The sequence below is a fragment of the Molossus molossus genome, unplaced genomic scaffold, assembly GCF_014108415.1.
Source record: "Molossus molossus isolate mMolMol1 unplaced genomic scaffold, mMolMol1.p scaffold_m16_p_8, whole genome shotgun sequence".
In the NCBI taxonomy this organism is placed as follows: Eukaryota; Metazoa; Chordata; class Mammalia; order Chiroptera; family Molossidae; genus Molossus; species Molossus molossus.
Window position 1 is genome coordinate 73,575,768 of NW_023425402.1, and position 16,027 is coordinate 73,591,794.

At 42.1% G+C, this 16,027-nt stretch overlaps 1 protein-coding gene across 1 annotated transcript in view; it reads left to right on the forward strand.

Moving 5' to 3' along the window:
• The window catches only part of DCBLD1 (discoidin, CUB and LCCL domain containing 1), a 65,563-nt gene extending 49,536 nt beyond the window's left edge, over positions 1-16,027 (forward strand). The window contains exons 7-15 of the mRNA XM_036248353.1: positions 4,080-4,120; positions 8,708-8,920; positions 9,281-9,405; positions 9,682-9,829; positions 9,928-10,035; positions 12,466-12,553; positions 12,790-12,839; positions 13,685-13,804; positions 15,448-16,027. Coding sequence (XP_036104246.1) covers positions 4,080-4,120; positions 8,708-8,920; positions 9,281-9,405; positions 9,682-9,829; positions 9,928-10,035; positions 12,466-12,553; positions 12,790-12,839; positions 13,685-13,804; positions 15,448-15,956 — 1,402 coding nt within the window. The 3' untranslated portion in view covers positions 15,957-16,027. The remainder of the gene's footprint in view (positions 1-4,079; positions 4,121-8,707; positions 8,921-9,280; positions 9,406-9,681; positions 9,830-9,927; positions 10,036-12,465; positions 12,554-12,789; positions 12,840-13,684; positions 13,805-15,447) is intronic.

The window sequence follows — 16,027 nt, forward strand, 5'->3', positions numbered from 1 at the left end:
TTCTTACTCAAATAAAATTTATATGTATATATGTGTGTGTCTACATATGTGCTATATAAAAGTGAAATTTTATATATATACAGTATACATATTCATGCACACACACACGTGTGTGTGTGTATTTCTCACTTAATATATTTGCCTCAAACTTTTTGCAATATTAAAATTATATCCTGATTTAGAGTAAAAATGATTGCTTGTGCACCAGTTTTAAATGTTAGCTTGACCCTGACTTTTTTGTTGTTATTGTTACAGATGTTTCTCCTTTTTCCCCCATTTACACCCTCCTCTCAATTCTCCACCCCAGCATTGTTGTCTATGTCCATGGTTACACATACGTGCATATAAGTTCTGTGGTTTATCTCTTGCCTCCCCCCTATATCCCTCTCCTGAGGGTTTGTCAGTCTGTACCCTTCTTCTATGTCTCTGGGTCTGTTTCATTCATCAGCTTGTTTTGTTCACTATATTCCACAAATAAGTGATCGCGTGATGTTTTTTTTTTCTCTGATTGGCTTGTTTCACTTAGGATAATACTCTCTAGGACCCTCCATGTCTTCTCAAAGGATAAGAAATTTTTCTTTCTTATAGCTGCATAATGTTACATTGTGTATATGTACCACAGCTTTTTTTATCCATTTGTCTACTGATGGACACTTGGGCTGTTTCCAGATCTTAGCAATTGTAAATAGTGCTGCTATGAATATAGGGCTAAGAACATATGTTCTTTCTGATTGTTGTTTCAGACTTCTTTGGATATGTTCCTAGAAGTGAGATTACTGTTGACTCTGACTTTTTTTTTTCTTTATTGAATTTAGAGAGAAAGGAAAGGAGAGGGAGAGAGAGAGAGAGAAACATCGATGAAAGAGAACATCGATTGGCCGCCTCCTGCATGCCCCCCACTGGGGATCGGGCCCACAACCTGGGCATGTGCCCTGACCAGGTATCAAACCAGAGACCTCTTGGTGCATGGGTTGATGCTCAACCACTAAGCTACATTGGCCAGGCTGTTGACTCTGACTTTTGAGGATCTGTTTCATTTTAGTTTTTTGGGTATTTTTTTCCCTACTGATACTAGGGTGTTATTTCAGGAAGACAGCAGGCTGTGGCCTAGATTTGTTGGGTGCTACTCTCTTCAAAATGAAGAGCTGGCCTTTGGCTTTAAATCTGCTCTTTGGAATCTCTTGCCTATGTCTGTATACATTTGAATGCTTCTCTTGTAGAAATATAGGGTGTTATTTTCATTTTGAAGAAAAATCACTTAAACTATTGAATAATAGTAAACATGTTCTCAATTACTTCTGCAATATCAATACTTATGAAGTTGCTTTATATAATTTGAAATTAAACTTTGATGCAAAAAAAGAGGACAGAAATCAGAATCATTAATGAAGTAGGAAAATTTTTGCTTCACATGCCATATAATTATTTGAATAAATATTCTTAAGTGTGTGTTGGTGTGAGTAGATAGAAAATCCAGAATTCTCCCAGGGTCCCTTCTTCCTTCTAGCTCTGTAATTCTGCCCTGACTTTTGTGCAGCGAGAGCAGTAAACTGTAGGCTACTGCAGTCTCTTTCACTCATTTAGATTCCCAAATCTTCAGGGAGCAGTTGTTTTTATCTGCGCTGCTTTGCTGTTGGGGAACCAGTGCACATGCGGTCATTGAACTCTGTTCCCACACACGATTGTTTGGTGTTCAGGAAAAAACACAGAAGGAAGCATTGCAGCTGAGGAAGAAAAAGTCCCTAAAGTAAACATCCAGGGTTCTTCTGGGGTTCATCCGGGGTCAGGTTACTTCCTGGATCTGAGGAGACCAGAATGGAATCAGGAAGAGGCGCTGACTTCACACAGAGGATGATGGCTCAAACCAAAGGCAGGGAAGGCTTTTCTTTTTGTTCACATCAGACTATTGTTGATCGCCTCTGTAGCCCTCTGGGAAGGCTGAGGTCCCCAAAATCTAATTTAATTAATTCACCCTAATGTGTGAAAGCCTTGGCATCCCAACATCTCTAGTGCATTTTCTGTTTTAAAAGGTCACACTTACCTATAGAATTCTCTGAATGGTTGTATTCAGTTAGTTCAACACATGGAAAAACATATTCCCACTGATAATGTAGAAAAGTCAGGAAGGAGATTTTAGGACCCGGGACTTCCCTGGCATCTCCTTCTCTAAAAAGGATCTTTCTCACCATAACTTCTCTTTTTTAACAACAGCAGCAACATTTTAATGTTTCCTGGTGGTAGAAACAAGTTTAGGCTCTCAGGGTTACAGCAGTATTGTTTGAGTTTATTTGGGCCGAATTTCAAGTGAAATACTTAGTGCAGGAACATTAGAGAAAATGGAAAAAGCAGTCAAAGAAAGGCTCTAAATAAATCATAATAAAAATTTAAATATGAATGGCAACAATGTGCATCTTTCTTTAAAGGTCAGGAGAGCTGGGTCCTCCTCTCATCTTTGCTACCAAATGTGAGCTTAGTCAAGTCCCCTGACCCAAGTGGGTCTGAGTTTTCTCATGTGGGAAATGACTGGTGCCTGCTTTTTATTCGGCACAGAGATTATAATAGAACCTTTATGCAGAACACCTGGGTTGATGGAGTCTCTGCCTGAGAGTGGACAAAGCACATGAAAGAGAATATTCATTCCAGAGAGTTTTACTACCTGTTGCTTCTAAGAAAAACATTGATGGGAAGGTACTCATACTCTTATCTAACTATTTTTTGGGTTTCCTATGGATTCACAGTTCTGTACTCTCTGTTGTTATTGCCACATATATTTCAGAGTTAAACATTAAAATATAAATTGTATTCTCAGATTGTAAAATAATGGAACACACAGTGACATCTACCTTTTAATGTTTACCTCTAGTATCTAATATAGTAAGTACTAAGTCCATAAGATTAATCTTGAGAGTTCCAAATGGTCTCTTCATTCTATGTATTGTTACACCATTAAGTTGGTGATGGATTTTTTTTTAAAGTTAAATATAGTGTTAGGCCTTAGAGATCTGGTCTCTTCCAAAGAAGACAACTGCAGACCGAGGCTGATTTGATAACTTCTCCCAGGACATTAACATGAGCTGTAGAGCAGCAGGGCTCCGGAGGCCCAGAGATCAATGCTGATGAACTGGAGGACAGTCTTAGAGCCGTGAGGGCCAGTTCCAGCCAGTAAGTGAAATGCTTTGAATTTTTCTCAAGGCAGCTGCACCTTGTCATCCAGAAGCAGGCGCTGGTTCATGGCTTGGTGCCGATTGCTACAGTGTGATTGGAGAGACTGGGCTGAGGCTGTTCAGAGCAACATGCTGGGGCAGGACCCTAAGGCAAGGAGTAGAGAAGGCTGCAGAGAAGGCAGCTAGCAAATGACCTGCTGTTCCTCTAGAAGTGCCAGGTTTCTTCATTTCTCTCAGTGGTCTGATTGTTGACAGTGAGTGGGGCAGTTACGGTGACTCCTGAATCAAAGGAAGTATTCAGGGCAGGGACCCCTTCTGCCTCTATCAGCATACATTAATTAATTGGGATTTGGGTTGTTCCTGAAACTGTATATCTGTACATTTCTTCTCAATACAATGATTTTGATTCAGAAGCAGTGTCTCACATTCCTGCTCACTTGTCACCTACCTATATGAATTTAGGAAAGTTGCTTACCTTCTTTCATACACACACACACACACACACACACACACATACACATATATATATGCTTATTTATCTTTTAGAAAGAGAGAGGAAGGGAGTGATAGAAACATCACTTGGCTGCCTCCTGCACGCCCCCCTACTGGGGATCAAGCCCACAACATGGGCATGTTCCCTGATTGGGAATCGAACCAGGACCTCTCAGTCCATGGGATGTCGCTCAATCCACTGAGCAACACCAGCTGAGCGGAAAGTTACTTCCCTTCAATGGACCTGATATTCTTGGTCTGTAACATACCAGGGATGAAGATGATAACAGTGGCCTCGCTGGGGTGCTACGGAGATTGAAGGGGGTGTAGGGAGGCTGTATGGGTGGGCCCTGTGCTATTGCACTCAGTCATTAAGATTCAGTTAACTAACTCACTTCCTCGTGTTTGTGTTTACTGTTTCAGTGGTTCCTTGTCAGACAAGCGATTTCTGTTTACCTCCAACGGTAAGGATCATGCTTTTCTTAAGAATTCGATATTTTAAAATCTTCAGTGGTCATTTATTCTTACAAATTCCTCCGATGGTATAGTTTAAAGGATTTTTCTTTCTATTTTCCTCAGGTCACACATCATTAAGTATGCTGTGACTTAAAAGTATACAGGATAATAAGCCCAATTAATATTAATATTAAGCAGAAAGTATTTTTCTTTATAATCTAAGTTCTCTCAAAGTTTTGCCGAAAACAATGACAATTTGAAATGACATTTATTTTAACATCAATTCCTTTATGTTAGTTAGTTTTAACAAAAAAAGCCTTTTAAAAAAATATTATTGATTTATTTGAAAGAGAGAGAGAGGGACATCGATTTGTTGTTCCACTTATTTATGCATTCATTGGTTGCTTCCCTTATGTGTCCTGACCAGGGAACAAACCTGTAACCTTGACATATTTGATGACATTCAAACTAACTGAGCTATCTGGCCAGGGCCAGAAAAGCTTTTAAATAGTGCAATTTGGTTTGTAGGTTTCTTGAATTAAGTTATTAAACATGAGTATATAAAATAAAGGCTTTTATCCCCTCCATCATGGAATATAGTCTGTATAAATATTCCCCCTCTCATAAAGTAGAATATTTTTTTCAATGCATATATATACTTTTATTACCAATATAAAACTACTTATTTTGTATAATATCAAAGTGTTTGTTATAAAGTGAAAGTTCTCTCTTTTCTGTCAGTAAGTCACGGTTGACCCTTCATATGCATCCTTCTAGATCTTATTCCACACGAAGCTCATGTAATTATCATTCTGAGCCCTACCTGACAGAGAGGGAGAAGTTCATTCTGCATCTCACCTCTCCTCCAGGGTGAAGTCCGAGACAGGCTTTGTGAATCTGATGTGGTCACAGGCGTTCAGGGAAACACCAAACCCCGATTGTCTCAGCAGGGCCCTTGCTCTCTGTGCTATCATTGTTGGTTCTCGGGATAAGGGGCAAGAGCAGAGCTCTCTGGCGCTCTGCTCTCCCCTGTGCTTCTGCCATGGCAAGGACCTGTCCTCTGTCCTGTGTCCTCTGGCTCCCTAGGGGGTAAAGCTCAGATGTGAGCCCTTAAGGTTGGAGGGACCCACCCCACCCTGCATGCTGCCACTAGACTGACTCCTCTTTCTGTCTCATTTCTGATGATGCCTTTCACTTTCTTTTTTTTTTTATTTGTCTGTATTGTTAAAAGTATTTTAAGAACAATATGATATCTTCTTTGTCCAGAAAGAGGAGTGTGGCCTTTATTTAGTCCCAACACATTCCCTCAGAAGTGGTATAGTTCAGGTCCTAATGTACTGATCTTCAGAGCATCTGAAGTACCTGCTCTGTAGAAGTACAGAATTGGACCCCACTCTGATCAAGTAAGAAGAACCTCAGCATTTTAAACCTTTAAGACACTCTGTTAAAATCAGGGTGAATTAGGTTAGATAGGGAAATCTACAATGGGGACAAAGATGTTAGTTATAAGGAATGTGACTTCAATAAAGTCCATTAAAAAGTAAAGCAGTGAGTGAGGGTAGGGGGCTGGGGAGGGGACCTGGATAAAATAAACAAACAAACAAAAAAGAAAAGCAGTTGGCCAGCTGGTGTGGCTCAGTGGTTGAGCATCCACCCATGGACCAAAAGGTTACCGGTTCAATTCCTGGTCAGGGCACATGCCCAGGTTGCAGGCTCCTTCCCCAGTGGGGGCCATGCAGGAGGCAATCAATCGATGTGTTTCTCTCATTGATGTTTCTATCTCTGTCTCCCTCTCCCTTCCTCTCTCTCTAAAAATCAATTAAAAAATATTTAAAAAGAAGAAAAGAGAGGAACTTGGGAGAGGACGAGTATGAGGAGCCATGGCTAGGCAATCGGTCTCGGTGCCCCGGCTCCAGGGTGTTTCGCAGGAGCACTTCATGCAGCACCTCTACTCACAGAGAAAACCTCTAGTGTTGGAAGGAATTGATTTGGGGACATGTACAAGCAAATGGACAGTGGATTACCTAAGTCAAGTTGGAGGGAGGAAAGAAGTGAAGATCCATGTTGCTGCAGTTGCCCAGATGGACTTCATTAGTAAGAACTTTGTATATAGAACTTTACCTTTTGACAAGTTGGTAGAAAGGGCAGCTGAAGAAAAGCATAAAGAATTCTTTATTTCAGAGGAAATGCAGGCAACAGAAATGTCTTATAATTCTCCAGTCAAGATGGTGGGTAGGTAAACGCGGTATCACGTCCTCCCATAACCACATCAAAGTACAACTAAACTATAGAACAACCGTCATTCAAAACCACCTGAAATCAAGCTGAATGGAAGTCCTACAACTACGGAATTAAAGCAGCAGCCACATCCAGACTGGTAGGAGGGGTGGAGGCGCGAGGGACCAAGGCGCGACGTCCCACACCCACGTGTGGTGGATAAAAATCAGGAGGACACCTCAGCTGGGAAGGTCTTTCCTGAGGACTGAGGGGTCCCCGTCCCACACCAGGTGCCCTGCTCAGGGTTCCAGTGCCAGGAAGAGAATCCCCATAACTTCTGGCTAAAAAAACCAGCAGGAACTGAGGCTCAGGGAAGCTGATGCGGCTGGAGCCCCAGGCAGCTCCCTAAAGGGCCCGCGCACGGACTTATCGGACTCTCTCCCTCTAAGCTCGGAGGGGAGGCAGCTCCAGGGGCACCAGGGACATACAGGGAAGAACTGAGCTGTTTGGCACTGGAGCGAGGGCTGGAGAGGGGGCTTCCTCGGGGACAAACGTGCTGTAAGAGGCCTTTGTTCCTTTGGTGAGCCCTTCCCAGGGGCGGCAGACAGAAACCATATCAGGGACTCCAGCAACCTGGCTCACACTGGTAGCCCCGCCCTGCTGACTCCCTGAGGCCCTGCCCCACCCCACCCAACTTTCAAGCCCACCCAAGCTGTTGCCACTTGCTTAACCATAGGATTGGCCTGTCTTGGATCCTGCTTCAGGTTTTTCCTAAATTCTTTCAAACGAGCAGCATCTGGTCTCAGCGAACCCCATACCTCTCTTTAAGTAATACACTGAAACAAACACAGGGAGGCAGCCAAAATGAGGAGACAAAGAAACAGGTCCCAAATGAAAGAACAGAATAAAACCCCAATAAAAGAACTAAGCGAAATGGAGATAAGCAACCTAACAGATACTAAGTTCAAAATACTGCTTATAAGGATGCTCAATGAACTGAGAACCTCAGTGAACTTAGTGAGGGCCTCAAGAGCATAAAAAAGGACCAGTCAGAAATCATGGATACACAGTTAGAATTGAAGGAGGAATTAACTGAAATAAAGAATAATTTACACAGCTTCAGTAATAGAGTGCGTAAATCCAAGGAGCAAACCATTGATTTGGAATATAAGGAAGTAAAAAAATGCCCAATCAGAACAGCAGAAAGAAAAAAGAATCCAAAAAAATGAGGATAGTGTAAGGAGCCTCTGGGACAACCTCAAGCGTGCCAACATTCGCATCTTGGGGGTGCCAGAAGGAGAAGAGAGAGAACAAGAAATCGAAAACCTGTTTGAAACAATAATGGCAGAAAACTTTCCTAACTTGGTGAAGGAAACAGACATACAAGTCCAGGAAGCACAGAGAGTCCCAAGCAAGATGAACCCCAAGAGGCCCACACCAAGACACATCATCATCAAAATGCAAAAGGTTTAAGACAAAGAGAGAATCTTAAAAGCAGCAAGAGAAAAGCAGTTAGTTACCTACAAGGGAGTTCCCATAAGACTGTCAGCTGATTTCTCAAAAGAAACTTTGCAGGCCAGAAGGGAGTGGCAAGAAATATTCAGAGTGATGAAAAGCAAGAACCTACAACCAAGATTACTCTATCCTGCAAAGCTGTCATTTAGAATTGATGGCCATATAAAAACTTTCCCAGACAAGAAAAAGTTAAAGGAGTTCATCACCACCAAACCATTATTATATGAAATGATGAAGGGTCTTTTTGAAGAAAAAGATAAAATATATGAACAAACAAAATGGCAATGAATGCATATCTATCAACAATGGAAGCTACAAACAAAATGAACAGGCAGAACAGAAACATTCTCATAGATACAGAGAACATTTTGTTGGTTGCCAGATGGGAGGGGGGTTGGGGGAATGGGTGAAAAAGGTGAAGAGATTAAGAAGTACAAATTCATTGCTAGACTGACAAACCTCAAAGGGAAAGGGGTTGGGGGGGGGGAAGAAATAAACCAAAGAACTTATATGCATAACCAATGGACACAGACAATAGTGTGGGAAAAGGTGGGAGGGGGGCGGGAGTGGGAAGGAGGGGCTCAATGGGGGAAAAATGTGGAACATCTGTAATACAGTCTACATTCAACAATAAAGATTAAAAAAATAAATAAATAAAAGAGAAGCAGCAATAATTTCAAGACTCTGCAGTGCAAATGAGTCAAATGCAAATCTGAGTCATTAAAACACTAGTAATTAAACAGTTGATTTGCTATCACAATAGAAGTAAACAGCTGACTGTTTCTAGATGAGAGAGGACACAGTTATGTTTTTGCTTTCATTTTGTTTTATATCTGAAATATTTTATTTCTCTTTACTTCTAGGTTGCAGCACATCCTTAAGTTTGGAGACTGACGGGCAAATCGCAGCCTCTTCTTGGCAGTGGGTGGATGAGTTTGGACAACAGGTTCATTGGTCTCCTGGCCAAACCCGACTTCAGGACCAAGGCTCGTCATGGGCTTTGGGGGACAGCAGCAAGAACCACAAACAACGAGAGTGGCTGGAGATAGATTTGGGAGAGGAAAAGAAAATAACAGGTACTGACAGGTGCAGTTTCATAATCACAAAGTGACTTGCAGTTGAAATGGTTTCTGAGTTACATAGATGCCTCCAGGCCCACCACATCTTAATCTTCACGTTGTCTCTGTGGAAGAGCCTGTGGGTGGGTTGTAGATATGAATGCATGGGTTAGAGCACTGGTACCTCAGTGGTGAACCTTCGCTTGGCATATCTCAGTGTGAAAACAATCATCTGTGATCAGGTATCTAAATGCAAGTAAGAAAAGTTGGTCTGTGAAATGATTTGAGATTTCACATGAGGGGGAAGAAACCTGAAGTGAAAATACATTTTGTATATAACATATTTAAAAAACTAAACTATAAATATTTTCTTACAAGGAATTAGGACCACAGAATCCACACAACCAAATTTCAACTTCTATGTTAAGAGTTTTGTGGTGAACTTCAAAAACAACAACTCCAAGTGGAGGACCTACAAAGGAATTGTGAATAATGAAAAAAAGGTAAGAGAAACTCTGGAGGAAAGAACTGAGTAGGAGATCAAGCCTCCAAATATGTTTACCAATGTGTTTCCAGAAAACAGATTTGTAGCAACATCTTGGTTAGATAACTTCTCCTTTGTTTGCAAAACCTTGTATCTTTGTTATCAAGAGTGTCTAAAAAAATGCAACAGACGTAGAATCCTGGGTTTGGTTTCACGTAACCAGGTATGAATGGGTTGATAAAGACCTAAAAACTAACTAATAGAATCTTCAGGTGAAAGTTACCTGTTTCCACAGGTGTTTCGGGGCAACTTTAATTTTCGGGATCCAGTGATGAACAATTTCATCCCTCCCATCGTGGCCAGATATGTGCGGGTCATTCCCCAGACATGGCACCAGAGGGTCGCTCTGACAGTGGAGCTCATCGGTTGCCAGATTACACAAGGTAGGAGTCAGGGTGAGTTAGTGGGTAACTGATTCTGGTCATCTTCTTTCACAAATGTTGTTGCTAATGTGGTTGTTCTAATATCTCTTCTCTCTCAGGTAACGACTCATTGGTGTGGCACCAAACCAGTTTAAATTCTGTTGATTCGACTAAAAGAGAAGATGAGACAGTCACAAAACTCATCCCCTCTGAAGAAATGCCCACAGGTAGAGCAGTCATTTTTCGGTGATTTCCTCAGGGGTATAACTCTAACCAATATGACAGTAACTTCAACAAAATTTTTTTTCTTTGTCATATAAATGTCCGGAAGCAGATGGTTCAGAGGTATCTGCATGTGTGTTAATGATGTATGTCTATAACTATTCATTGCAGTATTGTAAGTAGAAAAGATAGAGTTTGCCTTCAAACACTAAGTAAATATTTTATGTAAAAATAATAGCAATCCATGCAATGGAATACTCCTCAGCCACAAAAAAGAAAGTGTTAGTAATCTCGAAGGCTCTCTGAGATAAATTGGCAACTTAAGTAAATAAGCAACAGTCTACATAGCAATCTATTTTTTTAATAATTATTTTTTTATTGATTTTAGAGAAAGAGAAAGGGAAAGAGAGAGAGTGAGATAGAAACATCGATGAGAGAGAACATCAATTGGCTACCTCCTGCATGCCTCCCACTGGGGATTGGGCCCACAACCTGGGCATGTGCCCTGACCAGGAATCAAACCGGTGACCTCTTGATGCAGGGTCGACGCTCAACCACTGAGCCACACCAGCCGGGCTATAGCAATCTAATATGTGTGTAAAATATATACATATCCATTCTGGTATTTCTGGAACAATGTCAGAAAACATAATTTGGTTTTCTGTGGAGGAGAAACAAAGGTAGCAGACAAACATTTCTTCCATACCTTTATATACTTTTTGAATTCTGGATATAATAGTGTATAATTTATTCAAGTAATGAACATTAAAAGTACATTTATTTTTCTTCAGAATATAAAAGAATTTGTGTATTAATTTTATAAAATTTGGAAAGATTAGAAAAATATGAATAATATAAATACAAATGCTATAAATCAACATCCATAGATAATCACCATATTTCTCTGTATCCAATCAATTATATTTATATTTATAACTTTGAGACAAAATGATAGCACACCATACATTCCCTTAGGTAGCATCTATTTTTCACTTAACAGTGTATTTTCAATGTTATTAAATAGTTGAAAAACACAATTAGTAATATCTTTATAGTATTTTTTCATTTGGAAATACCATTATTTAGTTAACCCATTCCCCTATTGTTAGATGTTTAAGTTGCTAAATTTTTCCCAATTTTATACATTTATAAATAACACCACAGATATTTATGTAAATTTTATTCCTTTCTAAGTTCCTTATCCTTCCTTTTATGAACTATACTTTTCTACTCCTGGTTGTCTCTATATTTTCTTCCCAGGGATCACAGATAAAGAAGGATGAAGAACAGATATTTTTTCTTTAGTTTGTATAGTTTCTACAAGCTTGGGGCCTACTGTAGTGCCTGGTAAAGTGACCTCCTTTTTTAAAGCAGAAAGAGTTGCAGGAAGACACAGTCTGCTGTTTCATGCAGCAGGGTGGAAATGCTGTTTGAGGTCATCTAGCAGTATTTCCTTTCAGTCCCCAGCTTCGAAGCACTGGTAACGAGAAGCCCCAGGTCCCCAGGCCTCTGTCACTGTCCAGGTCCAAACCAGACCACTGTCAGGGGAACTGGCCACTAAGAGCTCCACATGCAGAAATTCTTGACCTGTCTGGATAGCTCCTGGCTGGGAGGGGCAGCTTTAAACCTTCTGCTCAGTTCAGAATTTTGAAGTCTAATGGGATCCAAGCAACAAGCTCAGAGTAAATGTTAATCCCTGAAGAACATTGAAAACTACCTTTTAAAATGAAGTCTTTCCGTTTGTGACAACATGGATGGACCTAGAGGCTATTATGCTAAGTGAAATAAGTCAGACATTGAGAGACAAGTACCATATGATTTCACTTATATATGGAATCTAAAAACAAAAAACAAAAACAAAGTAGGCAAACATACAAAAACAGATACAGATTCATAGATACAGAGAACATGTTGATAGTTGCCAGGTGAGAGGGTGTTTGTGGGGTAGGTGAAAAAAGGAAAGGGATTAAGGTGTACAAATTGCCAGTTGTAAAATCAGTCCCAGGGATGTAAAGTACAGCACAGAGAATATAGTCACTAGTATTGTAATAACTGTGTGTGGGGTCAAGTGCATACCCGACTTATCAGGAGGATTGCTTCGTAAATTATATAAATGTCTAATTACTATGTTTTACACCTGAAACTAATATAATATTGTATGTCAACTACAACTGAAAAAAATTTTAAATTTAAAAAAATAAAAATAAAACTGCCTTTGGAAAGGTGGAGGCAGGAGGCGTTACATTTTATTTTTCTGAACCTCAGCCGGAATTTTGAATTCTCTGTTTTTGCTTTCCAAGGTCAGTAAATGCCTAGCATGTATTCATCTCCCCCATACATTAGCCCTTTGAAAACTTTGAAATGAATGTTGAGTTTCAGGTCATGAAATGGGATCGCAGGTTGTTTCTATTGTAATGTGCTGCTTCCACTCGTAGGAGTCAACGTCGCAGTGGTTGCCACCCCGCTGGTGCTCCTGCTTGCCCTGCTGATGGCTGGAATGGGGGTCTCTGTAGCCCTCAGAAAGTATGTGACTTTACATTTTTTAATTTCTTCTCTAATTGTGTACACAATCACAAAGCCAAAATGTTTACTAAGATGTTCATGTGTAGAAAAGCAATATTACTTCTTACTTTTTCCAAGATAAAATGTTAACTTGCATTTTACAAACATGTTAGATAGAGGTAAAAATATTAAGTAGTATTTTATAAACAGTACTTATCATTTAGAAACCTTTTCAGAAGGATTTTTTGTCTTGATAGGAGGAAGAAGAAAGGAACTCCTTATGCACCCACTAAAGCTCAGAAAACAGGTTAGTTGAAATTTCTATCTCCAATTTTATTCTGTCTTTAAGGAAAGGACAGGATCTGCTGATTAAAAGCACCATTAAAACCACCATTTTAAAATAAAATGAAAATAGAATCTATAGCCTTTAAGTTAGCAAATTTATAAGAAACGAATATATTGTATCCTATCTTTTTAATTCAGAGTTTTAAGGAACAGATGACTTTTACTTTTGTTCAACATTGACCCATCATTTATCAACATTGGGGTGCAGGGGTGGCACTGGCGTTTAGGTCAACACATGCCTGTCACAAGAAGTTATAAAAGCCCCATCTGTGAACTTAACATTGTCCAGCACGCAGCATCTGCAGGCTTCCATTGTATTTTCCTCCCTGGGAAAGTGTGGGAAGGACAGGGAGGGCTCATGTTCAGTTTTCAGAGAATCCTCAGGACACAGGATGCCCAAGCAATGCATCAGTGGTGGTCCAGAGAGAGGGCTGTGGGGCAGGGTCACTGAGAATCTCAGAAACAGCTTAGGCCTCCACCTCCACAGGGTCTAAACAGCCAGCTGTGCTGATTCGTCAAGGTCACAAATGCTGTGGCAAACCATGCCAGGTGGTCTAACAGAGAATCTGGGACCTGATGGGTACACAGCTACATTTTAAAGGCACAGTGGAAAGCAGGGTTGGGATAGTGTTTGCTGTGGTTATAACAACCTCAGCATGCTGTTTCTACCACACACACCTGAAGCACTGTGCCCATGAATTTATCACAAGGTAACTGGCAGAAGGCAGCCTGACCTCTGGCTGTTGTAGGACCACGTCGTGGAACAGTGGCGAATGTGCACTTTGTTTCCTGTTATCTTTGTTCCAGACTGTTGGAAGCAGATTAAATATCCCTTTGCCAGACATCAGTCAGCTGAGTTTACCATCAGCTATGATAATGAAAAGGAGATGGCACAACGGTTAGACCTCATTTCAAGGGACATGGCGGGTAAGTGTCAAGCCTCTGACAGTGCTGCTAAGCAGGTGTTGCCTGTGGGAGGGGGGAGACCAGGAGAGAAATCAGACTAAAATCCTGCTGTTCAGATAGGGTACTCTAAATCAGTAATGTGTGAAGTTTTCTTTCTACATTCTGTACAGTTGCAAACTGACAGGGGTATTTCTCGAGAGCCCCATTCCACCGAGGCTCTTACACCTGCAGTAGCTATAATGATACCAAAGTAATGGCTTTGAAGTCCCACCAAAACCTGAGCACTCTTACTTCATCTGCTTTTGATACTAAGGTTTTGATGAAGGCACTAGGAAAGAGGGACTAGAAAGATGAGTTAAGTACAGCGCCAGCCCTTGAGGAAGAGGAGGAGGAGCTGAAAACACCTGTCCAGTGTCAGAATAGCCTCTGAGTCCCTTGATCAGGCATCATCAAGGGTCAAGCTTCTCAAACTATGGGGAAAGATCCATTTTTTGCTTTTTTTTTTTTTTTTTTTTTAAGTTTCTAACCCATCCAGGACTAATACTTTTGTAAAATACAATATAAATTGGTAGTAATAATGATGTTTAAAAAAAGAGACATACAAAATACAAAGTTCTAATTTTTTTATTAGACTCGAGGGACATACAATTATTCTTTCAAGTTGCTGTAAGTTTTTAACACTTGCTCTCAATTTCTGTGATCATCTCTTTGCAGATTTGTCACAAATAGTTCTCAGATCTCTAGGCATCTACAGCCCACACTCTGAGTGGCAACACTGCTCTGGCTTCTTACTTGTCAGGGAGTGTTCTGAGACCAGTCCCCAGGTGCTGCGTGCATATATCAGTCGGAGAGGTGCCAGTGGAGAGGTTGCCTGAGATGCCTCAGGGGCGAACAGAGCATCTGTCCAGCCAAAATCCATCTTCTTGTTCCTTTCCCTTGAAAATTCAATTTCCATCTTGGGGATGAAGGCAGACGAGAACCCCTTGTCTGTCCTCTCCTTCCTTTCATTCTCCTTCGGCATCCAATGCAGTCTCTCCTACTTCCTCGCTGCGCGGTACTTCTCAGGCTCCTAAATGTGCAAGGCCGAGGTACCAGTCTTGCCCCCACGCATCTGCAGTCTTCCCCTTAAGCAGTCTCTCTCACTCCAGGGCTCCTAGCAAAGCCCTTGCATATCTGTCCACTCAGCTACTCACACTCAAACTTTCCTCCTGGTCCCAAATGAGTCCCTAATTCTCACCTGCTGGACATCTCCACCTGCAGGTGGCACCACTTCTTCCGAGGGTCCAAAATCAAACCCACGTTCCTAACCCTCCCCATATACGCTCCGTGCACTGCTCGAAGTGGCCTCCCAACTCTGCCCCCGGTGTTCCAGGCCTCCCGTGGAAGGGTCTCTGGCGCCCCTCTTTCCTATACCCTACCTGCATCCTGGCTAATACGGTCCTCTGGTTCCGTCTCTGAAGTGCGGGCCGTTCCCTACCTTGTGACTTCTGTGTTTCATGTCTCTTTGCTTTTTACTTCTTGCTTTTTTATATTTCCTTCTTCAGTCCACCTCCAGAGTTACCTCTCACTGAGCTCGTCTTTTATTTACAATCCTCAATAGGTTTCTTCGGCATTAAATCAAACTTCCTAGCAACACACTCAGTGTGCTTCCCTCTTGATTTCAGATTACCAGCAGCCTGTCATGATTGGCACTGGGACAGTCACCAGGAAGGGCTCGACCTTCCGGCCCATGGACACTGAGGCCCCCGAGGCTGGGGCGAGCGCTGAGTCCGGCAGCCACTACCGCTGCCCTCCCACTGCCAACTGCCACGAGTACGCGCTGCCCTTGACCAACCTGGAGCCCGAGTACGCCACGCCCATCGTGGAGCGGCAGGTGGCGCGCGCGCGCACCTTCTCCGCGCACAGCGGCTACCACGCGCCCACGCACCAGCCCTGCCTCTCCGCCGGCGGCTTCTCCCCGGCCGCCGCGGGGGCCTGCGCCTCCAGCCGGGACTACCAAAGGCCGCAGAGCCCGGTGCTCACACACACGGGCTACGATCAGCCCAAAGCAGGGGGCTGCTCCACCGCCGAGTGTGCGGAGCCCGCCTGCCAGCCCCAGATGAATGACGCTTACTCAGCCCCCAGGGACTGCCTCAGGCCCCTCGGCCCCACGGCTGTGACCGCTCTTCTGTGAACACAATGTGAAAGACACCTGCTGTGGTACTGAGCGCTGGGTTGTGCGGCACTGGAAGAAGGGAGATGGCT